Below are 25714 nucleotides of genomic sequence, written 5' to 3'. Positions count from 1 at the left end.
GAGAGAAGTGATCACACAACATTTTGTGACCAAGACTATTTTTTTCTCAATTGAAATCAAATTGAAACAGACTCAAAAATGAAGAAAAATAATAATAAAAGATGGGCGAAAATATGTAAGGAACAGCTATGGAATTATTGTTTAGCTGTGTAATCTTTGCTTAACCTTGAAAGGCTCTTATAATCTAACTAGAGGCCTGGTGCACAAAAATTTGTGCATTTGGGGGGTCCCTCAGCCTGGCCTATGCCCTCTTACAGTCTGGGACCCCTCAGAGGATGTCCACCTAATGGCTTAGGCCTGCTCCCTGGGGGATTGGGCCCAAGCTGGCAGTCAGACATCTCTCTGGCAGCCCTGCAGCCCTCGGGGGATGTCCACTTGCCAGCGGGAAACAGGCCTAAGCTGCAGTCGGACATTCTTAGCACTGCTGAGGAGGCAGGAGCGGCTCCCACCACCACCGCTGTACTGGCAGCCATCAGCCTGGCTTGTGGCTGAGCAGAGCTCCTCCTGTGGGAGTGCACTGACCACCAGGGGGCAGCTCCTGCATTGAGCGTCTACCTCCTGGTGGTCAGTGTCACAGTGTGTCACAGTGACCACTCATTCCCAGTCATTCTGCTGTTAGGGTCAGTTTGAATATTACCCTTTTATTATATAGGATAGAGGCCTGGTGCATGGGTGGGGGCCAGTTGGTTTGCCCTGAAGGGTGTCCCGGATCAGGGTGGGGGTCCCGCTGGGGTGCCTGGCCAGCCTGGGTGAGGGGCTGAGGGCCGTTTTCAGGCTGGCCAAGCCCCCTGGCGATGGAAGCGCCCGGCCTCTCTTTTTTTTTCTTTTTATTCTGGGATTTATTTACCTTCTATAATTGAAACTTTGTTGCTTTGCGTGAAGCTCAGAGCTGGCTGTGGCAGCTGGGAAGCTTGGCTTCCTCCATCATTGGGGCAACCAAGCCTCCTGCTTGCTCCAGCTCCGTGGCTGCCGGCCGCCATCTTGGTTGGGTTAATTTGCATATAGTCGCTCTGACTGGCTGGTGGGTGTGGCTTAAGGTGCAGCGAAGGTACGGTCAATTTGCATGTTTGTCTTTTATTAGTGTAGACACCGTGACTGGGTGTACATAATGTTGTGGTTGAGAGTACTGGCTGGGAGTCAGACTGCCAGGGGTTGAAGCTCAGCCCTGCCCCTCACTAGATGTGTGATACTTACTATGGGTGTGACTGTGATGCTGGGCAATTTCTTTCTGTCTCAGTTTTCCTCATCTGTAAAATGGGAACAATACATATGCTTATTTTAGAGGGCTATGGTTAGGATTACAGATAAAATAAATGTTAGATATTAAGAAAAGTTAGCTGTTACCAATATAGTTCAAATTTTCTACATAGTAGGAGACAAAAGCTCCGGCCTGCCCTAATTTGTTCTTCTTAGACTGTAGCTGCTTGGCCAGTGTTTCCACTCCACCCTCTCCCTCCTATAGTGGGTGTGCAAGCTCACTTTTAAGCTGCCCCACCAAGTTTAACAACTACTGGATTAGAGCCTCTGTCCTCCTTCAAACCTGTTTATTTTTACTTAAAAAGTCCACCAACGCTTACGCCTTTTGTGGCCATTAACATACAAGTTCATTGATGTTTCTAGCTGATTTACAGTTGGGTTAGTCTTCTCTGGATTACGTCTAATTTTTGGCCATTCAGTTGATGCTCAGTTAAAATGCAGGGAATTCTTGGCATTTAGAATTTGTGAGGACACAGAAAGGCAAACTAGAGACAAGAATTACACAGCATCCTGCAAAAGAATGGATGAGGAGAAAGAAGGACCAACATGATGCTCCAAGATATAGATGGTCTGCTAGTTACTACAATAGGCTGGTGTCATTTCATCACTGCAGTGACAATTTAAAAATAATCTGAAAAGGCCTCTCGCATGGTTCCCACCAGAACGTTATTTTGATTGCATCCTCTGTCTATGTGAATGAAGTTTTCCCAAAATCATTTGACTGTTTATACGGAATTCCACAAATAAGCCAGTGAGGCAGCAATAAACCAGCAAAGGTTTTTAGAAACATCCCCAATAATCGCTCTACTTCTGATTGGGGGACTCTGCAGTGATGCCGGCAAGTAAAAGAGAAGGAGTGGGATACTGTTGGGCCAGTATTAATAATGGAGTCTGAGCTTTTAAATCATTTCAGATAGAGCAGCAAAATCTATAATCGAGCAATTTAAGGCAGACTGAACACTCACAAATAACCTGTGAGTGTTTAAGCTCACTTATGACTTGTATTTCCTTTGGAGGACAATTTTAAAGATGAGCAAGACTTCGAACTGATCAAGATACTTACATTAGGCTCTTCCATATCTCATGATATATGAGTTATGATATATATGGCTATATATCCAAAGGTAAAAGTTAGATTTAAGGATGCTTTTCACATGAATGTATCAAAGAGACATTATCAGCTATGGAATTAAATATTTGCATACAAAATAAGGTCTGGATGCATAGAATTCTGTGCTCAGCAGACGAAGAGTGAAAGATTGCTGTTATTAATGGTTTTTCATTTACAGCCCTGTCAAAATTATGTGAAAATATGTCTTTATCAAAAACCATTCTAAAGAATCATTTTCTACAAAGTGTGTGTGAGTGTGTGTGTGTGTGTAGGAGGCTGCTCATACGGGTTAGCTCAAAGCTTTTTGGAGCAGTCTAATGAACTGAGTTTTATGTAAGTGGCAGGCTACCACCAGAAAGACTTCCGACTGATTTCTCGCAGCAGGACTGGGATTAAAAATACATCTGACAACAGGCTTCAAAGAGAGGAAAAATCCACTTGCAATAAAAGGGCCATCAAGCTTTAATTGTAAGAACTTCTCTGACTCCAAGAACCTTTTCTTTTTACCAATAAAACCACTTATACTCATGGTTTAATGTCCTAATTTAAGAGATGGACAACACTGCCGGCTGGCATGGCTCAGTGGTGGAGTATCAACCTATGAACCAGGAGGTCATGGTTTGATTCCCAGTCCGGGCACATGCCTGGGTTTTGGGCTCAATCCCCAGTGTGGGACGTGCAGGAGGCAGCCGATCAATGATTCTCTCTCATCACTGATGCTTCTCTCTCTCTCCCTCTCCCTTCCTCTCTGAAATCAATAAAAATGTATTTTAAAAAGAGAAATGGATGACACTAAATTAATTTCTAATTTATGTACCACTTCTCTGCCTGTTTTCATTGTCTCGCTAATGCAAACTGCACTGAACAATACAAGCCATGTCTCATTTCTACCACACAACCTCATCAACCAGAAAGGTGGTGATGCAGTCTTATTTTAAAGCCAAATGAGTTATAAACATTGGTAATGTTCTGCTAAGCATTAAAAATCGTTCTTTAAGTTTCTTTGAAAGTAGCATTATTAAGTCAGAGCACAATCACTGAAGGAAAAAAGAAACAAATGAAATACTTTACTGTTTCAGTTAATTTTAGTGGAAAATAGAACAAGATTTGGATTTTCATTCAGGATTACAATGGTCCATAAAGTATACAGGCTCTTTGTCGAATGTCAATTCTCTCCTCATTGAGGAAATATCTGACGCTGTATTCCTGGGTCAACTTATTTCTGCTTTTCTTAGATCTCTAGTCCTGTCCTAGTTATATCTACGATTCAGGATCCATGACATGAATTTAAACAGACCCACGGTTAAATCTCAACAGAGGCAGTGACCACACAACGCCCAATCTACAGGCTCATCTGTAAAGTGGCAGGAATTCAACCTTTAATGAATAGGACTTGATTCTGCCTAAATGTCTACTATCACAAACAAAATGGTCACTTTCAAAAGGATAAATACCCGAGTGTTATTTTCAAAAGTTCAACACCTCATCTCCCACCAATGCCAAATATCTTACCCTTTAACAGTCTTTTGTACTGAGAGCCAAAAGAGAGCTCCACCCAGATCCTCATTTCTTAAATATCCATTCAGTCCAAAGATCATCATTCCAGATCAGTGGTTCTCAACATGGGCCACACGCCCCACAGGGGGGCAATTCGAGAAGGAGTTATTAACAGTGAATTTTTTGCATTTCTTATGGTTCTAGGGGTCTCATATACAGCATATAAATACATATTGTGACATATTCATGCATTTCAGTTCTCTATTATGTTTTGAAACTTTATTTGCTATTTTTTCATATCACTTCATATTATTATTATTTTTAAAACAATTTCTTAGTGATCTCTTCCTCAGTCCTTCAACTATCCTTTTGTTCTTTTATTTTTCTCTTTCATGGATGCCATGTTCTTTGGAACTTAGACCAAGTTCATGGCCTTTTAGGCTTCCTCCATGTGAATAGGAGTTCACTTTTTGAATAAGAATTATATGTCACAGGGGGGCATCAGGATTTTAGAGATCCTTAGGTGGGGCGTGCCAAAAAAAAGGTGGGAACCACTGTTCTAGGTGAAAACTCCTCCTTGGTCAATCTTGGTCTTATCACAACTGGATATTCCTGGTCTATTAAGGTCAGAAAAATACCACAGACACTCTGTGCTAACAGTGCCTTTAAAAACTTCTGAGTGACACTGATAACCTTGTTATCTACGTAGCTTGAATCGAGATTGCTTATCGTTGTGAAAAGCCCGGTAACACGTCTTTTCTCTCTCTCCTGTTTCTCCCCTTTCTGAAGACTTTATGTCGAAGCAAGGCCTTGGCAACAAAATAATTTATCACCCGGTTCGATTTCCATCTGTGCAATGGAACAGGCTTACCTGTTATCTGGCACACAGATCTAAAATATAATCTGAGAAACAGAATTACCCCCTAACTTTATAAAAATGCCGTTTTTAGAAGGTATACTTACAAACGGGATCTTTTAAAATCAGTTTATAAGACTGAAAAACTATACACGTGTATTCTCATAATAATTTCATCTTTCAGGGGGAAAACCCCCAAATTGTACTGAAGCGCACTGCATGCTGCATCTTCAGATCTCTTCCATCACCATTTCCCCACAAACACCCTTCGCCAAGTGCTTCAGGCGCCCGGCTCTGTGTTTACGCAAAGATTCAAAGATGACCTCCCACAGTCTCTACAGACCAGAGCGTGCGTGGGTCAAAAAATAGTGGAAGTGGCTGCAGAGTCAGGTCGCCATCCCAACCAACGCCGGCGACGGGAGCGGGGCGCATCTCCGGAGGAGCTGTCTGAGATGAGCCAGTCAACCACAGGTCTCCTTTTTCTCGGCGATGATGCACCAGTTGCCATGGTCGTTCCCAGAGCTCAGGATATGGAGCTCTGACACGTTTTCCCTCAGCAGGCCACAGAGCTCGCCTTCGCGAAACACGTGGTAGTAGCGCATAAAGGCCCTGGAATCCAAAACGTCGGGCTGTTGTCCTTCCACAGGAATTGTGTCGTCTGGGATGGAATCTGTGGAGTCAACCGCAGAGATCCTCCTCAGTGGTCTACGAGCAGAAGGCTTCCCTTCTCCTAAGGCACCCGCAGCCGCACCCTCCTCAGGAGTGCGGGCGCTACCCAGACCATCCCCACCGCCACTCCTCCCGGGTTCTCCTTGATGGTCTCCGCGGAGATGTTTCCCGGGGGCTGGTGCTCTCAGCCACTCCAAATGCTTCTGAGAACTTTCCACAAACACGTCCTCGTCTGAACTTGGCTCTCTTGTTGAAAATGGCTCTTGGGGATCCCTGTCTAAACTAGAGTGTCTGGAAGGCTGGATGGAGATAGTGCTGGTGGCCCAACCGTCTGTGTTTTTCAAGGGTCTCACTCTTTCAATTTGCTTCCTCAGACTTGACTCATCCAAAGATCTGGAGCAAAACCAGGAGCGAAAAGATTTCCCTAATGTGTTATAGAACCCGTTTCCTTCCCCAGCTTCCCTCGAAATGTTTGCACAACAAGTCCTGGCCCTGACAGGTTCGTAGTCCACGCTGTGGGACCGTTTGGAGTCCCGCCGCTCCTTAAAACAAACAGAGCAGCTACACACGGAGCAAGGAGGGTGGTAGGGGTGGCTTCTCTCTAGGTGTCCACACTGCTTCTTTCTCCCGGGCTGGCTGGATTCACAGAGGAGCCGGGAGCATAAGGCCCTGTTCCACGGAACCAGCACGTCTTGCTTCTCAAAGTGCCGGTTCTTTTGCTCCATAGCCCAAACGTAAATCATCAGCTGGCCTCCGGGAACCAAGACGCGGGCCATTTCCTTTATTGCTCGGATTCTTCTTTGTTTTGTAGAGAAATGATGTATAACTGGAAAAAGAAGAAACTCGATCTCAACGTGTATGTACATACATAAACCTACACATTCATGTATTAGTATTTTCCATGTAACAGGGATGCAATTTTGACATGTACTAAAATCTCCGTATTTCCTACAGGGCAGGGCGTATGGTAGACATAGCACAGGCGTGGCTTTGGGAGAGACATAATTGCTAGCGTTGACTCCTGTAATTAGTAGACAACTGATCTTGGGAAATTATTTAACTTATATGGGTTTTAAGTCTCTTCATCTATGACACCGCGAATGAATGATGTGTAAAATTTCTTCCAGTTCCCAAATCCTATGAATTGTGTTAACTAGAGGGTGAATAATGTGAATTGATAAAATCTGCAAGGAAGCACTAAGTTAGGTAAGTGCTACCAGTAGAATTCTATGAAGTAATTCATTACTTTAATGAATGATTAGTACTTCTAAAGCTCTGAAGGATTAATACCACTAATCAGTGTTAATAAGTCAAATAGGAGTGGAGAAAACTGCTAAAGATGTTTTCCTACTTAGATAATGCAAAGATAACCAGTCAAGCTCAAGTCCAAATGATTGCTTATCATTTTTAAGAATGTTAATGTAATATAAAATGGTTGAATATATATTTTTAAAAAGTTAACTTCTAGGTCATCTTTTTTACTTTCAATCCCTGCAAAGTTAAAGTGAGAGTCAAGCAGGACTGCCTTTATATCATCATAAACATGTTATTAGGGGACATTTTATAAAAAACATATAGCCCTAACAGGTTTGGCTCAGTGGATAGAGCATTGGCCTGAGGACTCAAGGGTCCCAGGTTTGATTCCAGTCAAGGGCGTGTACCTTGGCTGTGGGAACATCCCCAGTGGGGAGTGTGCAGGAGTCAGCTGATCAATGTTTCTCTCTCATCGATGTTTCTAACTTTCTTTTCCTCTCTGTAAAAAATCAATAAAATATATTTAAAAACAAACAAACAAACAAAAACTGCACCCTGGCCGGTGTGGCTCAGTTGGGTGTTATCCTGTGCACTGAAAGGTGGCCAGTTCCATCATGGTCAGGGCACAGGCTGTGTTTCCACTTAAGCGAACACTTCTCACCAGAGGAGGACAGCCAGTATGCCCCACTTCCTCTGGGACAAGGCATGGAGTTCAACTGGAAGCATAGAAGGACTTGACCCTGTGCACACAGAGCATTGCCCCAAAGCAGGAAAGCAGGTCAACAGCCCACGCCCACCACAGGGGCTCAGCAGCCTGGCCTGGATGTAGGTGGCCGTGCAGACCCTAACACTAATGTAAGCTAGCGGAGAGCAAGGATCCTCCTCTCTGACCTCTCTCAGATTCTAGGTCTTTACAAATGTCCCCCTTTTGAACTTAACAGTTTCAACTGCAAAGAAGCAGGACTATTACACAGCAGGTTTCCATGGCAACCATCTCCTGCCGGTCCTAACTAGTTCCAAGGTTACGGCATCCAGGCCTCACTATACAAAGATACAGTCCCCATCTAATGTTGAGTAAATCCACTTCTCATCTACTTCAGGAGAGAGCAAACCATTTTATGCTGAGTTTTTATCTGGTCAGTCAATTTTATATAGGTTCCCTTTGCTTTAATAAAGCTTAGTATATTCAAATAGATTAATTTTTAAATTGTTTTGGAGCAAATAGTTTGCTTTGCCAAAGAAGTTGCCATGAGATCATCAAGGGCACCAAGCATATTTAAATATGACTAACCTTCCAGGTTTCAGGACTATGTGTTTTGAGTAAAATGAGCCTGTGTAAATTTCAGGCAAGGGTTTCTGCTGTGTCTTGTTTTATTCTAGGTTGTGGCATGTGTATTTACGGGCACACTTGCTGGGAGGATATGAGAAACAGACTGCCTAGATTTATGAGCAATCTCTGGCAGGTCGAGCTGAGTGGCATTATAAAAACAATGCAATCTGGGACCAGGTGGGGCTGTCTTCCCCCGGGACTTGCCTACCAGCAAGTGGCAGATTGGATGACACATCCTTCCAGGTGGCATTCGTCCTACAATAGTCTGCTACTAAAGAGCACACTTATGGCCTAAAATGGGTCATATGGCTTTGAAATGTCCACCTCACGCTGGGAGATCTGGCTACACTGCAATGTAACAAAGTACTGTCCTCAATGAGTAAAATTCCTCTACTACTTCCTTACTCATAAGCAAAAGGAACTGGAATGAGTCATCCAAAAGAATAAAATAACAGTTTGAAAGTTTAACTAGTTAAAATAATTCTAGGTCCCACCATAAGTACATTTGAGATTAGTCAAATAATTCAGTCAGTTGATATATTTTTAAAAATTAGATAAAATGAACTACATAGACCAGCGGTTCTCAACCTGTGGGTAGCGACTCCTTTGGCAGTAGAACGACCCTTTCACAGGGGTCGCCTAAGACCATCCTGCATATCAGATATTTACATTACGATTCATAACAGTAGCAACATTACAGTTATGAAGTAGCAACGAAAATAATTTTATGGTTGGGTCACAACAGGAGGAACTGTATTTAAAGGGCCAGAAGGTTGAGAACCACTGACATAGACCCTTCCACAAAGAATGGACGTTGGGTTGTAAGAATGGCCTCAACCACGCAACATGATTCTCATGGCAAAGAGGGAGCGTGTAACCAGGCTGCCTTACCTCCTATGGAGATGATGGCGTCGAAGCCCTGATCCCTAAAGGGGAGGTTAAGGTTGTCACACACCATGACCTCACATCCCCTGCTCCGGGCAATCTCTACCAACGGCCCACAGTAGTCACAGCCCAGGCTATGTACCTGGCTATTCAGTTTCAGGTACTTTCCAGTCCCACAACCTGTAAGAGAAAAACTGTGTTACATGCTTAAAGGAGAATGGAACAACGCTGGTCAGCTTGTCTTATAACAAGAACAGAAATAGCTTTATATTAACTAACTGACCCAGAATACAGCGTGGTGTGAAGGCAAACACAGAAGCAAAAGCAAAGCCTTCAGACAGCTCCTACATATTTTCAGATAGAATAGAAGAGGGAAAGGGGATTGGAAAACCTAAATAATACTTATTAAATATTTAGCGAGGTAATGTCCAGAGGGCGCAGCATGCTAGCACAGCTGTTAGCTGGCCCACGGAAGAAATGATTGGTCCCTAGCGTCCCAGGAACAGTGTCCAGTCCCTTTACAAAAGTTGCCTTCACATCCATATTTCATTATGTACAGATCCATATATTCTGGCCTTTATTCTCCTGCCATCTCTCTGGACAGACAGACTGCTTCCTGGTTACATAAAACAAACTACTGCCCACAACTTTTAAATGGCTATAAAGAAAACAGGCTTTTCAAAAATTTTAATTTGAATGAAAAAAAGATTTCAACAGTTTTTCATCCACCCTATCGTCGGTGCTCGGTTTCACATGACTCAGTATACAACCTAAGAAAGAACTATTCTTTTCTTAAATAGACCATTTTTGACATTCACTTTCTGATGGCAGAGACCCAAGTCATTCAACATTTACCCAGCCCAGAGATTTAGGTCAATCAGATCTCAGTGATATTACAGGGAAGAAGATGGCACCGTGAATGAATCACCACCCTGAAACAAAGCCTTCCAAATCTAGTACCTGGTATGTTCTAGTACCGACACCTCATCTAACTCCTTTTCAGAAATATTTAAAGATATCAACAGAGTTGATGATATTTGTACCTTCTGGAATTACCTGTAGATTTTTGTCTCATATTTTTCTAAAATATAACCACTATTCGAAGATGATTAATTTGCAGCTTCTGAAATACTTTTTAAAAATATTATTTTTATTGATTTCAGAGAAGAAGGGAGAGGAAGAGAGAGATAGAAACATCAATAATAAGAGAGAATCATTGATCGGCTGCCACCTGCATGCCCCACTGAGGATCGAGCCTGCAACCCAGGCATGTGGCCTGACCGTGAATGGATCTGTGACCTCCTGGTTCATAGATCAACGTTAAACCACTAAGCCACGCCAGCAGGGCTGTCACACTTTTTAAATAACTCCTTCTTGATAGGAGCTGTTCAAAATTACATGAGACACCACAAGCATAATTAAGGTTTGCTGATGCCAGGTGAGACAGTGGAGGGCTTATGAATAAAAACGAATATTTCCAATGTTATTATTTCCATGTAAATGGTTGAGGTCTTATAAATATTTCAGATCTCATGGCCACTGTTCCTAAGAATGCTTGCGAGAAAAAGTATCCAATATTTAAGAGCAATCATGGGGAAAATATAATCCACAGAGTGTTTTAAAACTGAAATCCTGATTACAAAGATGATGGTCATGTTTTTTAAAAGAATCTTGTTTTTTTATTGTGTTTTTTTTTATTGGCTCAGGGGCTACATTTAGAGAAATGAAAGGAAAATTACTTCAAAAATACTAATAAAAACAGATTTATAGATGATTAGTGCTAGAAGGAAGTGTTCAGGGAGCATCTGGTAATAACGAGGAAACTGAAGTCTTTTAAAAATCTCAGCATCTCCTAAAAACTTCCCAGCATGACTCATCCCAAATTCATTTCTAATGGTATTCATGTTTAAGGATAGCAGTGGAGATCCCAAATCTGATGTAGTTATCCATTTTTCTAGGTGCACACACGGAGATGCTAGAGAGGGAAGGTTTTATCCTAATAAGGAAAGCCAGAACACAGCCACGCCTAGTCACCCACTATTGTAAATGTGCAAGAAATAAATCAGATCTTCGATGCTGCAGCAAGCACAGGTACACAACAACCAGGTCCTTTGCAAAGTCTCATTAAATACTGACCTTTCGTAGGATTCAAGAGAGACCAGAAAGTGTCTGCATGCTTCCATTTCCCTCTACTTTGTATTCTGCACCACACACATTTTGTGCATTTCCGGATTTTGGTGGTGATTTCACTGTTTAAAATTCAGCACTGTGCTGAAGTGCTGCCTACAGTTTCTAAGTGCAGGAAGGCTGAGACGGGCCTTATGGACAAAATACACTTTGTCCAGGCATCAGATATATAGTTGTTGCCTGTGAGTTCACCGTTAACAAATCTATACTAATAATAGAGGATTATGCAAATCGCCTGGGACACCATCACAGTAACAGTAACGACCGAACAGCAGGCTGTGTGGGGTGACCAGGCTGGCAGAGGGGTTAGTGAAGGACAACCAAACGACTGAACAACAGGCTGCGTCGGCAACCAGGCCGGCAGGGGCTGAGGGGGCGCAGTAAGGGGCGACCAGGCCGGCAGGCAGAGGTGGTTAGGGGTGATTAGGCTGGCAAAGGGGGCAGTTAGGGGTGACCAGGCAGGCAGGCAGGTGAGAAGTTAGGAGCCAGTGGTCCTGGATTGTGAGAGGGATGTCCGACTGCTGGTTTAGGCCTGATCCCGGTTTAGGATCGGGCCTAAACCGGCAGTCAGACAGGGTCCTGGATTGGAGAGGGTGCAGGCTGGGCTAAGGGGACCTCTACCCCCCCCGCTCTCCCCCCCCCCCCCCCGCCCCATGCACGATTTTTGTGCACCGGGCCTCTAGTCAATAATAAACAGAAACACACATGGAACTAGGTTGGGTATTGACCAGTTGACAAAAATGTGACCAGAGGTTCACAGGAACTGCATCCTGTACTTCTGCTAAGGGTTATCATGCAGGATTCACTAATTCGGTGTCCTTGGCAACTTTATAGAACATAAATACTGTGAAAAATGACAATCAATTGTATTTTTTTTAATGCTTTCTGACTTTTTTTAAAAAAAATATCATACAGAGAAAGGCCTTTTGCCTCTGAGAGTATTTTTTATTTTATTTATTTTTTAAATCCTCACCCAAGGATATTTTTCCATTGATTTTAGAGAGAGTGGAAGAGAGAGGGAAAAACAGAGAGAAATACTGACGTGAAAGAAACACACCGACTGGTTGCTTCCTGGTCTGGGGAGGAGCCTGCAACCGGAATTGAACCCAAGACCCTTTGGTCCACAGGCCGGCGCTCTAGCCACTAAGCCAAACCGGCTAGGGCTATTTTATCTTTTAAAATTATTCTTTTATCCTTTTTAATTTTATTATTTTAAAATAATCTAGTTGCTCCCTAGTCCTTTAATGATTTCATTTTCTTATACTTCCATCGGTACTTCATGTGGAATTTCTGATGTAAGGTATGAGAAAGAAAGTAGCATATGGCATGCTGTGGTCCTAAAGCCACGTGTTGAATAGTGTCTTTTCCTACCAGCTGATTTTAAGATCCTGGTACTGTGCTTAGACTACGATTGGTAAGAGTTCCAAAGTCAATGTATCTTCTGAAACCAGATTTATTAAAAAAAACAAACAAACACTGACATGATAGAGATATTATCAAAGCTCTCTATTTCTACATGACATGCTCCACTCTTCCCCAGATTCCACACTGCTTGCACCATCTTTAACAAGTCAAAAGCCCTGGCCAGGCACATGTGTTTCTCTTACCAGCACTAAGAGTGAATGTCAAATTAGTCCGAGTGTGTAAGAACAGACTTAGGACTCCATGGGTGTAATCTTCATGCAGTTGTTAGAAAGCAGTTTTAGGCGGGCAGGCCTCAAATGGGGAGCCCAGACCTTAATCATAGATCTACCGGGCTGTGGTTTACCACTCAATTCAGAAACATCCTTAGCCAAAATCTGCCAGGCAAACCTGTGATTACAAAGACATGATCTATTTAAAGACAGGCTCTAATAATGAAACACCCACAGAATAGTTCAGGGGGAAAAAATCCATGTAATAAGAGGTCACAGGAAATCTATGATCTCTGGATCTTCTGTGGAAGGCACGAGAGGCACTGGAGGTGAGCCACCAGAACAGACTATATACACATGTGAACATCTCTAAAGTTACAACAGTCAGCTTCCCAAGCAGTCATTTCAATCCTGATTTATTCAACCGATGCTGGAGGATGTGCCCCCAAACACTGAAAAGATCGCCAATGTCTAAATGTAAGTTTGAGGAAGTTTCCTACTTGGTGACTTGATTGTATGAATTTCTGCTATAAAGTCAATGAGCTGCCCTGGGGTGTGGCTCAGTGGTTGAGCCAGACCTATCCCAGTCAGAGCACATGCCCGGGTTGCCCGCTAGATCCCCAGTGTGGGGCGCACAGGAGGCGGCCGATCAATATTTCTCTCTCTCCTTCTCCCTTCCTCTCTGAAATCAATAAAAGTATATTAAAAAAATAAAGCGAATGAGCTGGGTGACAGGCATGCCAAGGGCGCAATGTCAGACTTCCGGTTGGCACAGCAAGGAAAACTGACTCTGAAAAGAAAGACACGATGGGATGCATTTCTCACCACGCGCCCGGCCCTGCGTTACCTATGTCGGCGATGAGGCTGCCGGGCTCCTGGTCCTGGAGGAACTGGCGGACGCGGGGCCAGGCTTTGCCCTGCAGGTCGCTGAGGTACCGGGCGGTGCTCTCATACACGTCGTGCACGTGCTGCTTCTCCAGCTGGGCCGCCTCAGGGTCCATCCTGGGGAAACAGGGCACCCCGAGAAAGGCCGGTCAGAGGCGGCTGAAGGAGGAGGCGCGTGTCCTCAACCTGGGACCCTACCGCTGCCCAAGGCTGTGCTGATCTTTACTAGAAGCTGCAAAGAGAAAAGCCTTCACCACAGCTGTCAAAAGACTCAAAAATGCATCGGTTTTACTGGCAAGTCCTCAGAAAATAATGGTTTGGGAATGAGCTGGTCACTGTCATTTCCTGTGCAAGATCAGCTCTAAGTTTTGGAAGCACATACCAAAGATTCACTTGGATATAATCGTTCTGATGATAAACAGATTTTTAAAAATGTGTAGCATGCAGCTCACCACTCCAGTCCAGTCACAAAGCCCGACTGATTCTACCTTTGTAGTGTCTCTGGATGCCAACCATTTCCCTACATCCCTAGGGATGCTGTTTTAGAAAGGGTGCTTACTTCTTTACCTGAATTACGTCAACAGTCCGTAAGCAGGTGTGTTTTGGGCCCTTCAGTCCCTTTCTTCAATTCTGCCACAACGATTTCTATAAAATATAAATCTAATTGTGTTGCTTCATAGCTGAGACTTCTTCAAAGGCATTCCATACTTGCCTGATCAAGTTCAGGTGTCTTAGGAGGGCGTACGAGTCCCTTTCTGACCTGGCCTCACCTTGCCTCTTGAAGCCATTTCTCTCCATCCTTCGCTAGCATCAGACGAGCTGTGATACTCAGTGATGCACGGTTTCTCAGCCGCCACTCATTCCCCCTCGTCCCGGGGCCTGCACCGGTGCAGTGTCTACCTGGCTAACTTCTATTCATTCTCGGCACAGCCTCACTTCTTCCAGAAAGCCTCCCCTGACCTCCTCTGCAGGACATGGGCAATCAGAAAGGAGTGGGAGAGGTACAAGAGCAGGTCTTAGAGGCCTCTGCTGTTAGGGGCTTAATCTTTTCGTTATTCTCTTGTGGCACGTGAGTGAGGAGCAGGCCAGGGGACTAGCCAGATGCTGAGACTGTGGCTCGTTACCAATCAGGATGAAAGTAAGTTCAATCATGTACGAACCCAGTTGGCCCTCCTGGTGCGGATCAGCTAGTTCAGTCCTGCCCCTGGCCTGCCCGTTGCATCCCGTGCATCCCGTGAGTGTAGGTAGCCAGTTCGTTAAGGAAGGGAACAAATGGAATCGCACACTAAGCCTGATTCACTAGGGAGACGAGTCAGACATTAAGCCTGACTTACTAGGAAGCCACAGCACCAACAGGGTCCCCAGGGGCCAGCTGCATCCTCTGCTGAGAGGACTGAATCCCCAGAGTGGGCAGGAAGAGGTGGCTCTCAGTCATTAGCCAGGATGGCTGAGTGAGGGGTAAAGACATCAGGGGAAATGCCTTTGCGAGGCACACGCGCAGTAGAAGCCAAGATGGTGCAGGGAGAGGTAAGCGCATGCGTAGTGTAAACCAGATGATGCAGCAAGACTTTGGGGACACACAGTAGGAGCCAAAATGGTCACACAAAGGGGCAAAGTCTAACGTGGAAAACCTGGGGAAAAGGCTGAGTTGGATAGAGGGAGGACCCAGCATAAGCCCGCTAAGGCAGGGGAGGGACAGGCTACTTTGACAGAAAGTCTGCTCTCCCAAGCCCCAAGGAATATACATTTGCTCGTTCACCCGTTGGTTCCAGCGTTCTCTCTCTGTAGCAGCAGGTGCTGTGTTTAGGCCCAGCAGCCAAGCAGGCCTAAACACAGCACCAGTTGCGGCCCAAGTGCAGCCTTGGCAGTGGCCGTGCAGATAGGGCAAAGAGGCAGAGAAGTTCTGCACCTCTGGGCCCTGGTCCTCCTGGGCTGGGTGAAGACAAGTGTGGGTTTACGGCCCCAGAGAGTGGACTTACTCTGCAGCGGGATGGAGCTGAACCATCTGGTCGTGGATGAGACACCAGGCACCTGGGGACAGTCTGTTATTGCTCCAATAAATCTTACCACGACACCTCATCCTCCTCGCGGGGGGGCCTCAAAATGCTTTTCTCGTGACTCCGTGGAAGAACCCTCTTTCCACCGGCAACAAAATCTCTTGAGACTATGGAAACGTCCTGTTTCTCATCCACTCACCCACCAGTTTTAACATCCAATCCACTGATGACTCTTATTCAAAACAATCTTTACCACAATTATCATCAAATAACAGTAGAGTAGTCCCCCCAGCCTTATCCAGTTTTGCTTTCTGAAGTTTAAGTTACCCATGGCCAACCACAGTCTGAAAATATTAAATCGAAAATTCCAGAAAGAAACAATTTGTAAGTTTTAAACTGTACGCTGTTCTGAGTAGCATGATGAAATCTGTTGCCATCCCCCTACGTCCTGCCCAGGACATGAATTATCCTTTTGTCCATCATATCCACCTCACTTCATCTCATCACGAAGGCATTGTATCATCTCACATCATCATAGGAAGGGTGAGTACAGTACAATAAGATATTTAGAGAGAGAGAAAGACCACATTCACATAACTGTTATTACAAACTATTTTATTGTAGTTATTGTTATTAATCTCTTATTGTGCCTAATTTAGAAATTAAACTTTATATATGTATATGTGAACTTTCTATATGTATAGAAAAAAACATAGTGCAGATAGGGTTCAGTATTATCGATGGCTCAGGCATCCACTAGGAGGTACAGGGGACAACTGTATTCTAATTTCATCATTCTTTCTATAGCAAGAAAGAGACTTTTAGGATTTACTCTTCAAACAAATTAGGAGTAGGTTATCCTTAATTACCATGGACCTGCACACAGTCCCAGCAAATCTGGCAAACTCCTAACAGTACAGATCTCATTTGTGAGGTCTGACAAAACTTCCACCCAAATTGAAACAGCTTATATTGCACCCTCAACTAGAATTTACAAAGTAAACATATGGCTGGCTACAACTGCCTACACACCAGAAAAAACCAAAACACTGAGTGCTTTTCTTTTAAATCAAAATCTCAGTAGAATAAAAAAAATTTTTTTCAGTAGACTTAGTCTGTTTAAATGTTTTCCCTTTAAGAAATCAATCAGACAATACAATTTCGAGAACCTAGAACAAATCAACTTTATTGCACTTGCAAATGTTAAGTGGCAATCAACAAAAACTCAATTCCCTTCAGTTTGGCTCTAGCTACCAGCTCAGAATCTGTAGTATCTGAACAACACCCCTTGGAGAACGTTCTCTAAGTCCTCTCCCAATTGCCTGGCCTCTACCATAAACAAGTAACTATATTGTGGGAACAATATACATCTATTTTTTTGTTTTATTGTGTTTTCCAGTTAAGATTATACACTGCAGAACAAATAGCTGACTGTGAAATCGATTTTTAGCTAGGACTTATCCAGTATGACATTTTTGACTCTGTGGATTTAAATTTCCTGCAATATTTTCCATGTGAATTATATATGCAAATTCCTTGAGAATTTGGTAATGTAATTAAGCCAGTAAGACTCATAGTAAAATAAAAGCGCAGGGTTCAAGGAGAAGCTGGGGAGACAGGGTTTGGTTTAGCCAGGCTTCCTAATCTCTATGCAGTCAAATTCTGGACCCCTGTAGCTGATGCCTTGTTGGTGAGTCATGAGAGAAGGGAAAATAATTTGAAAGGTAAGGAGAAGTCACATAAAGTTATGCACTGAAAATCTGAAGACCCAGTTTGGAGGGTTTTTTTAAGTCTTTACTGTTAAAAGTATTACATATGCCCCCCCCCCCCCACTGGCCTCTTTTAGGCCTGCACCACCCTATTGTCTGTCCATGGGTTATGCATATATGCTACAAGCTCCTTGTTTGATCTCTTCTCACCCACCCACCCACCCTCCCCCGCCTTCCCTCTGAAGTTAGACAGTCTGTCCCCTGCTTCTGTGTCTTTGGATCTATTTTGTTCAACAGTTCATCCAATTAGGAGTTTTTTTTAAGAGCAATAGAAAGAGGTTTTAAGTTGGTAGGTGAGTTGGGGGGCAACATGATTGGATTTACAATATTAAAATATCACTTTAGGTCTATCTAGCTCTGAGTAGGCTAGACTATCTATTGTCTTTATTTGTCCAACCAAGTTCACCTTCCCCCTTCTGATAATTTGTATCTTGCCTTTCCTGGATGGGCATGTGGCCTAGCCCTGGCCAATCGTGGTATCCTATATTCCTGGACACAATCATTGGTTCAAGGGTGGCCAGGTGATAAAAGCTGATCCAATCAGAGCCCTTCCTCGAGATATCTCAGTGTAGAGCCAAAGAAATGTTGGCCTTGCCTCTGGCATCACAGAATAAGAAAGGCATAAAGTCAGGCTGCCACTGGCCATTTTCTTCCCCAGGAAAAGACCTGTCTTTAAGTTGAAGAAAATGAAGTCAGGGGAGCAAACAGAATAAGAGACAAATGGAGGAGAAAAACAAAACAAAACATGGCAGCATAGTGTCCTGCTTGCAGTCCCTGAGTCTAGTCCTTGAAGTCTTGTGAGCCACTCCTTACCCTTCCCGGCTCAGTCAGTAAACTCCTCTATAGCTCCTCACTGAGGTCTTCGCTGAGGTCAGCAGGCAGTTCTCTCTCATCTGAAATGCTCTCCTATCACCTACCCGCTCCAAAATCTCACCTGGCCTTCAAAGTCTAGCACAGCTTCCTCCTCCTATAGCTAAAAACAATCTCTCCCAGCATTTTTGTGTCCTGCGTATTTATTACCTCTGTCACTCTTAGGGCATTTCTCTTGCTACCATCTTGAACTCTATACTCTGTATATGCCCCCAACTAGATTGGAAGATCCTGGAAGGAAGGAACTGGACCCAGGACAGTCACTCAGTAATTAACTGTAGAATCAATGGATCAATGAGCTGTTTCCTAAGCATCCTCTGCAAGACAACAGATTTCCTGCCCTAGCAGAGGCCTGTTTTAGAGCTATACCCTAGGCATGCAACATCCACACTCGTATAACTAAAAAAATTTAAATTGTTCTCCCACTATAAATACCACAGAAGACACAGTATTTAAAATGAGGGACTAAAACTCTGTTTTACAGTTTAAAGATGTATTTAAGCTATAATTATAAAATAAAAATACAAGTTGGTCAAGACAGTTCAAAGAATTTACTTATACTTAATCATAAAATACATGGGTGTTTTGTGGTGTTTTTTTTTTAGCTTTTAACAGGTGATTCTTCAAACTTAACATCTACATAATTACTTTCAAGTACAAATTATATTGCAAACTTTTGTATAATAAAAAAGTATCATTTAGCAATGCTTTTTAAGTCCTAGAAAAGCATTTTACACTCTAAAAAAACATAAATACTGTATAGTCTTGTAATTTTAACTTAGTCTGTACAACTATTTTCAAATTCTTTTTCCTACCTAGTGTAAAAATAAATTCCAACTTTATATCATTTTCATAAACTTAAAATTATAGGAATTGTGATTAATTAGGTTTACTAAACATGGACAGGGCCCAAAACCTCAGATTATTTAAATTGTAGTAATAGCTGAAAGCAACTAACCTGAGTCATCTTGTGATTACAGGAAAATTACTTCTTGTCTTTGTGAATCACGGCAGTTTCCACCCTCAGGGAGTGACAGTTGTTGCTCAGGACTTTCTCAGTGTGAAAGGTGAAAAGTACTAGGGTGACATCAAGTAGAGATTCCTTCACATGATGAGCCACTCTGCAGGGGACACAGGCCCTATTAGGAAAAAACAAACAAATGGTAAGTGTTATTTTACATAAGAAAAATGTGGAGCCCAGGTTGACCTCTGCATCTATCCAGATATTACCCAGAGAAGACGGGATGAGAAAGAACTGTTAAGATCTGTGGAACATGCCAGAACTCTAAGAGCAGTTTCTGAATTAATTCCTAAGCTTTCTGTAAAATGCACTGTACTTTTCCCTAAAATTAAATTGAATGGTTTCATCTTGTCCCCGGAAAAATTACAAGCACACAGAGTCAACTTGGAATACAGTGGCTTAATTAAATGTACTACCTATTTAAGACACTATTACTAAATTGTGCTAAATCATTCCAGTACTGTCCAATATTTATTCGTATTATCAGCTACTTTCATGTTGCTCTGACAAGTTCTCCTGTTCTTCTTGCTCACATTTACTTTTTGCATTTTTCATAACAGAGTGGGTCTGACATGAAACCCATCAAAAAGCTCTCAGTTACTAAAAATTTTAAAAAAGGACCTTGTATGCCAAAAAGCACTCTGCAATGCAGAGGCCTTAGGGGAACAAAATGAGGTCTGAAGAGCTGCCTGGTGTGGTAGGAAAAGTCCATCCTGTGAAACCTCGGGCCAGATTCCTCATCTGTAAATGAGGCAAATGGATCTCAATGTGATCACAGTGCTCAGCCATTTTTGTGGACTTCATATCCTTTGTGTGTGCACCTCACTGCCACAAACTGCACCTCTTACTAGGTACAGTGATTCTCAGGATGGTGGGGTGCATGTGGCTTTCCCCACCTTCCTCCTGTCCCCCATCCCACCCCAATCTGGGACCGTGTTTAAGAACCAATGATCTGGGTATGCTTTGAAAAGCTCTCTGGTCTTTGGAATATTTGAACCCCAGTCATCTCTCTATCAGATGCAGGCATATAATCTGCACCACTGAGAACTGCAAAGGGTGACTCTGTAGGAAGAATATTTAAGAAGGATCTTGCCCAGCTGGTGCTGCTCAGTGGTTGAGTGTCGATCTATGAACCAAGTGATCATGGTTCCATTCCTAGTCAGAGCACATGCTCGGGTTGTGGGCTCAATCCCAGTAGGGGGTGTGCAGGAGGCAACCTATCAATGATTCTCTCTCATCATTATTGATGTTTCTATTTCTCTCTCCCTCTCTTTTCCTCTCTAAAATGAATAAAACCATATTTTTAAAAAGAAGAAGGGTCTTGAAAGAGCTGTTAGTCAAAGGACCTCATCTTTCCTCATGCACTGTCAGAGCTTGCGTTCATCATAGAGAAGGCATGCTCATTATGGAGCCTTGTGCCCTTCCTGCAACTAAAGGCTCTCATTTGCAATCACTCTTCCCTGGCCTGACCTAGGCGCTCCACTGTCACCAGCCAACGCTGTCTGGGCGCCTTCCCTTCAGCCTTCAGCCTTCAGCCTTCAGCCTTCAGCGCCTAAATGAATTAGCTGCCCTGACAAGCTTATATTCAAGCAGAAGCTCAGGAGACAGCAGGGGTAAGTCAGGTAAAGGTGGAGTGGGTGACTCCAAGCATGGGAAACAGCATATGCAAAAAGGAAGAAATGAGAGCGAAGACAATCTCTGATGAACTTCGAGTAGATTAACAACAATTAATAGCAAGACACAAAACACAGACATACATTAATTATTTACTGTCACCAAGGCCATTATAAGCATTTAACATATATTAAATTATGGAGTCTATCAAATTACTATATAAAATAGAAACTACTGGGTCCCTCATTTTATAGAAAAGAAAGTAAGGCAGAGAGAACATAGTGACTTTCTAAGGTTACCTAGCTAGTAAATGGCAGGGGCAGGATTTGGACCCACTTAACTATACACACTTCACTATACAGTTGGTGGGAGGGAAGGAGGAGGGGAAGACTGTGGTGCTATATAAGCCTGAAAGAGTAAGTGGGAGTCAGACCACAGAGGGCCTAGTTGAAGTTTGGACTTTATCTTGAACATAATGGGGAACCACTGAATTATTTTAACAAGAGAAATGACAAAATTTGATTTGGGTTTTTTTAACTCTTCTCTGGCAATAGTGTAGACTGGTATTACCTGTCCAGCTTCACAGTGAAGACAGAGAAAGAACCTGATTAAATACTTTAGACAGAACCATAGGAGATTAGATGAAGAGAGATTGTGTAGAGTAAGAAAAGGAATGAGGTTAGAACATCAAGGATTGCCAATATTTAACCCTTGTACATTATCATTAAAGGAGAGGTTAGCATGTGCTGCCTCTACCGTAATTAAATTTAATTAAAAATATACGGACCAAGAACCTACTGGGTAAAAGATGGGCAATCCCCACTCTCAAGAAGCTACAGCCTAATGCAACAGCAATGCAGAAGAAGAATGACAAAAATGACAAGAGTAGGTAGCAAGCATGAGTTTGGTTTTTTTTATTGATTTTTTACGGAGAGGAAGGGAGAAGGATAGAGAGTTAGCAACATCGATGAGAGAGGAACATCGATCAGCTGCCTCTTGCACACCCCCCACCGGGGATGTGCCCACAACCAAGGTACATGCCCTTGACTGGAATCGAACCTGGGACCCTTCAGTCTGCAGGCCGATGCTCTATCCACTGAGCCAAACAGGTCAGGGCACAAGCATGAGTTTTTGATAGAAAAGTAGAGGTAGCATGCAATATTAGCCTTTATAATTGTCTCCGAGTACTACTCCCTCTAAATAATGAGGGTGCTGTTCTAAGAATATTCCCTATGTTACACAGAACTCCTTAATGATGCAACAGAGAGAGATCATAGGAGAAATGGAAATAAAGGAACACCTGACATTTCTGATAGAAATCTTATACGTAGAACACACTCAGGACTTCAGAACAATAAAACATTCGGCACTGGGACAGTATGACCCTCTCTGGATTTCCAACAGGTACCAACAGGTTACTCTGGAGTAAATATATTTTGAAAGAAAGTGGAAAGAAATGAGGGGAGTTTATCTTAAGGGAAAGGGATCAAATATCCCCCCCCCCCAAATACTTTGTTTTTCTTGAAAAGTTCAAGCACTATGTGCCTACATTGAATTCATTTGGGAGCAGGTATTATCTTTAACATCTAAATGCAGGAAATGAAGGTGATGCCATCTTGGGGACTGCGTGTGCACGCGCGCATGGCAGGGCAGATGGGAGGCAAATACAAAACACGAAAGACCAGAACTCGCAGCACAATACTGATGGTGAGAGCTGTTATCAAAGGTGGCTCCTCCCCAGGAGAGGACTCGGCCCTATTCATCGGAACTCGATTACAAGTCATTCTGATTCTGTAGATGAGAGGCGGCCAGAAAAGAACAAGGAAATGAAATAGATGAGATTCAAGATAAATGAAAATGTAACACTGAGCATCCCTCAGTGGTGTCATTGCGGGGGCATAACGTCCATTATTGTGGGGGTATATTGTCTTTACCTGAAGGCTAGACTCACACACACACACACACACACACTATTTAAAAGATTATTTATTGCCACCAGTAGCACATACGTGAATGTGCAATATACCCCCATGAATTGGTGTCAATTTGACCAAACCGGCTCTCAGCCTGTGTGAGGATGAAGGTCATTGGAGCCGCAGCACAGCAGCCGGGAGAAGGCTGCTCTGTTATTGTGAGAGGAGACCAGAGAAACGGAGCTTCACGCGCCCCCTTCCTCTTAGGAAAGGAGGTTCCGGCAGGTGGGCGGCAAGGAATGCCACAGCCATTTAACTGTCAAACGACTGTTCACAAAGGAGTTTTACCTCAAGACCATGGCAGTCAATGACAAAACTACCAATTAGGTGATGCTTTTCTAAGAATGGAATTAAGGGAGAAATGTGAGGACAAATTATGTATTAGTGCATTTCATTAAGTGTTTCTAATACAATTGACCCCAAAGAGCTGCTCATGGGATTATTGATAAAAACATCTGATTGTACATTTGAGGGTCGGAAAGAGAGTCATGTGCATACAAAGTGCAGTAAATTCGGGACTGTCAGGTATCTTGTCCTACCGATTCCACCTGTGTCTCACTCCTCTTATGTGTCTCCCATCATTTCCCCCATTGCCTCACCTTGAATTTAGGCCCTAACCCAGTAGTCCAGGATTTCTCACTCTTGTGGATTTCATAGACCACCACATTTTCAAAGGGATATTTGGAGAACCAGAGGGACCAGCTGAGTCTTTACCCAAAGGCTAGACCATCACACACACACACACTTAAAACCTATAATTTATTGTCCCCATTAGAACATAGATGAATGGACAATTTACCCACACAAAAGTTGGGAGGCCATAATTTCAAACTTTAAAGAAGTCCATTAAAAGTAAGTAAAATTTAGCTTTATGAAAACTGACTAAATCTTTAATTTTCTCATTCCTCTACAGATTGATGAAAGCATTGTCACAAACCAAGACTGGATTGAAGAGCTGAGTTTGGGGTAAATTTTATGTTTTGTATATTTTAGCACAATTTTAAAAACAACCGATTTCAGGCTCTTCTGAAGGCCTGTTGGTTATTCTAGCAAATTTCAGAACGTGAGAGTAATTGACACCTGATGTCTGTTATGGGCCCATGACTGTTATGGTCCCTCCACACTGCAAACATTTCCTCTTTGCCAGCAGGGCCCATCAGAGGGAGCCTGGAAGGCTGGAGGGGGGGCGGGAGGTGGGGGGATGAAGGGACTAGCCCCTTTCTGGTTGCTTCCTGTTCCTGCCAGTTACCCGGCAACAGCCCTTGGCCCAGGCAACAGCATTGGTTTCCAGTAGCAGTTGGTTCCCAAGGTTTTCCACTTTCCCAGAACCAGCCCTTTTGCACATCCGCATGAGATGCCTGCCTGGCCAAGCAGCACCCCAGCCAAGAGATCTGTGTCCCAACTCCTCAGGGCCCCTAGTATGTGCGCTCCATAAATCCGCACTAGCCGGCCACCGTCCCCTTCTCAGAAGTCTGGGTCCCCACTCGGGGACTCCTCCTCCAAGCATCTAGGTTCTGATACCCATTCTCTTTGTTTCCCCAGCACAGGGTGGCAACTGCAGTTGACTTTGTTGTCCTACCTCATTTGTTCCCTCTGCATTTTCAGTCCTGTAATATCTGTTTGGCCAACTCCTTATACATTTCCTGTCAACATAACTAGGGTGGTTTCTATTTTCCCGACTGAATGCTGACTAGTTCTGCCATGTTTTTGCACTACTGTGCAAAACAATGAAAACAAGAAAGAACTCCATTTCAACATCCTGCTAGAGTTGGTTATTGTCCGTCTCCCCCAAATAGTTCGCAAGCACCATGAAATCGAGCGTGTTGGGTTCACTGATGTATGCACCCACCTCTTTGAACACAGCCTGGCACACAGCAGGTGCCCAATCATCTTTGTTAGATAAATGGATAGGAAACATTGAAATATAAAAAAAACCCAATTTGGTTATGAAAATATGCTTGGAATATATAAAAGTTATAACCATGTGCAAATATATCTAGAAAGGAAGTCAGTAGCTGAACTTTGTAAAATTCTCTTTCTGAAATTCTTAGCAATATCCATTTTCTGCTTTTCTTGTGCTATTTTCTTGTTTAATCATTTTTGTCAGTGGAGGTTTCTCCATATTTTTTGTGTGCATTTTGCCATGTTATCCATGAGAGAGTTGTGCACTGATTCAGTGTGATATGATGATTTACAAAAAGAAATACATATTTGGCCTTTGTCCACTGTTCCTGGCACATAGCCCCTAAAACCCTTGGAATACCCTATATAGAGCCATGGGGCCATCATCTCCTGTTATGTTTTGTTTCTATCCCCAGTTCCTGAAATAGCTCCGGAGCAGCAAGGTGAAATGAGTGTATTTTGCTATTAATAAATGGCAAGTCCCTTTTTACTATACATTAGTTTATGTTAATGAGGCGACCTTTATCAGTCCCTAAGGAGGGGGCTGGTTGCCGTGGTGAATACTGAGAGCACACACACGGGAGAGTGTTCCCTTTACAGTCAGTCAATAAAACACACAACTTGAAAACGGAAACACCAATAAAATTAAAGCTCACAAAGAAAACTTCAAAGGCAGAACTCGGAGCGTTTTGTTCTGACCCAAAAACACTGTCCAGGGAGAGGAACGCCTGGGCCCAGGGCTGTCACTGGCAGCGTGACCTCGGACAGGTCACTTAGCTTCTCTAGGTATCTGTCACCTTCTCTCGGATATCAAGAAATTACCCTTCCTCTTTTAAGGCTCTGATTTTCATATAAAACATGCTTTCACATCCCCAAAGCGCAATGTAACTTTAAAGCCTGCCCCAGACGTGAATTTCTTCTCTCAGTTCCCAAACCCGGTGCTACGCACAGACTGAGCCTGGAAAAGTGCGAAGTGACTGACAGCACGCAGTCTAACGCAGAG

At 43.3% G+C, this 25714-nt stretch overlaps 1 protein-coding gene across 4 annotated transcripts in view; it reads right to left on the bottom strand.

The window, feature by feature from the left end:
• Nucleotides 1–845: 845 nt before the first annotated feature.
• Nucleotides 846–25714, bottom strand: part of TRMT9B (tRNA methyltransferase 9B (putative)) — a 42887-nt gene continuing 18018 nt past the window's right edge. For 2 of the 4 annotated variants that reach the window (XM_059685534.1, XM_059685533.1), the window contains exons 2-5: nucleotides 19160–19340; nucleotides 13528–13682; nucleotides 8866–9039; nucleotides 3414–6216 (exon numbers count right to left, since the gene is read on the bottom strand). In XM_059685534.1, the coding sequence (XP_059541517.1) occupies nucleotides 5183–6216; nucleotides 8866–9039; nucleotides 13528–13681 (1362 nt within the window). In that variant the 5' untranslated portion in view covers nucleotide 13682; nucleotides 19160–19340 and the 3' untranslated portion in view covers nucleotides 3414–5182. Of the gene's footprint in view, nucleotides 1248–3413; nucleotides 6217–8865; nucleotides 9040–13527; nucleotides 13683–19159; nucleotides 19341–25714 lie in introns of those variants that run through there. The other 2 variants (XR_009451411.1, XM_059685535.1) reach the window with 2 other exon arrangements.

The sequence above is a fragment of the Myotis daubentonii genome, chromosome 2 (assembly GCF_963259705.1).
Source record: "Myotis daubentonii chromosome 2, mMyoDau2.1, whole genome shotgun sequence".
Taxonomy (NCBI): Eukaryota; Metazoa; Chordata; class Mammalia; order Chiroptera; family Vespertilionidae; genus Myotis; species Myotis daubentonii.
Note: the sequence above shows the minus strand (reverse complement) of the source record. Positions and strands in the feature narration are given on the sequence as shown.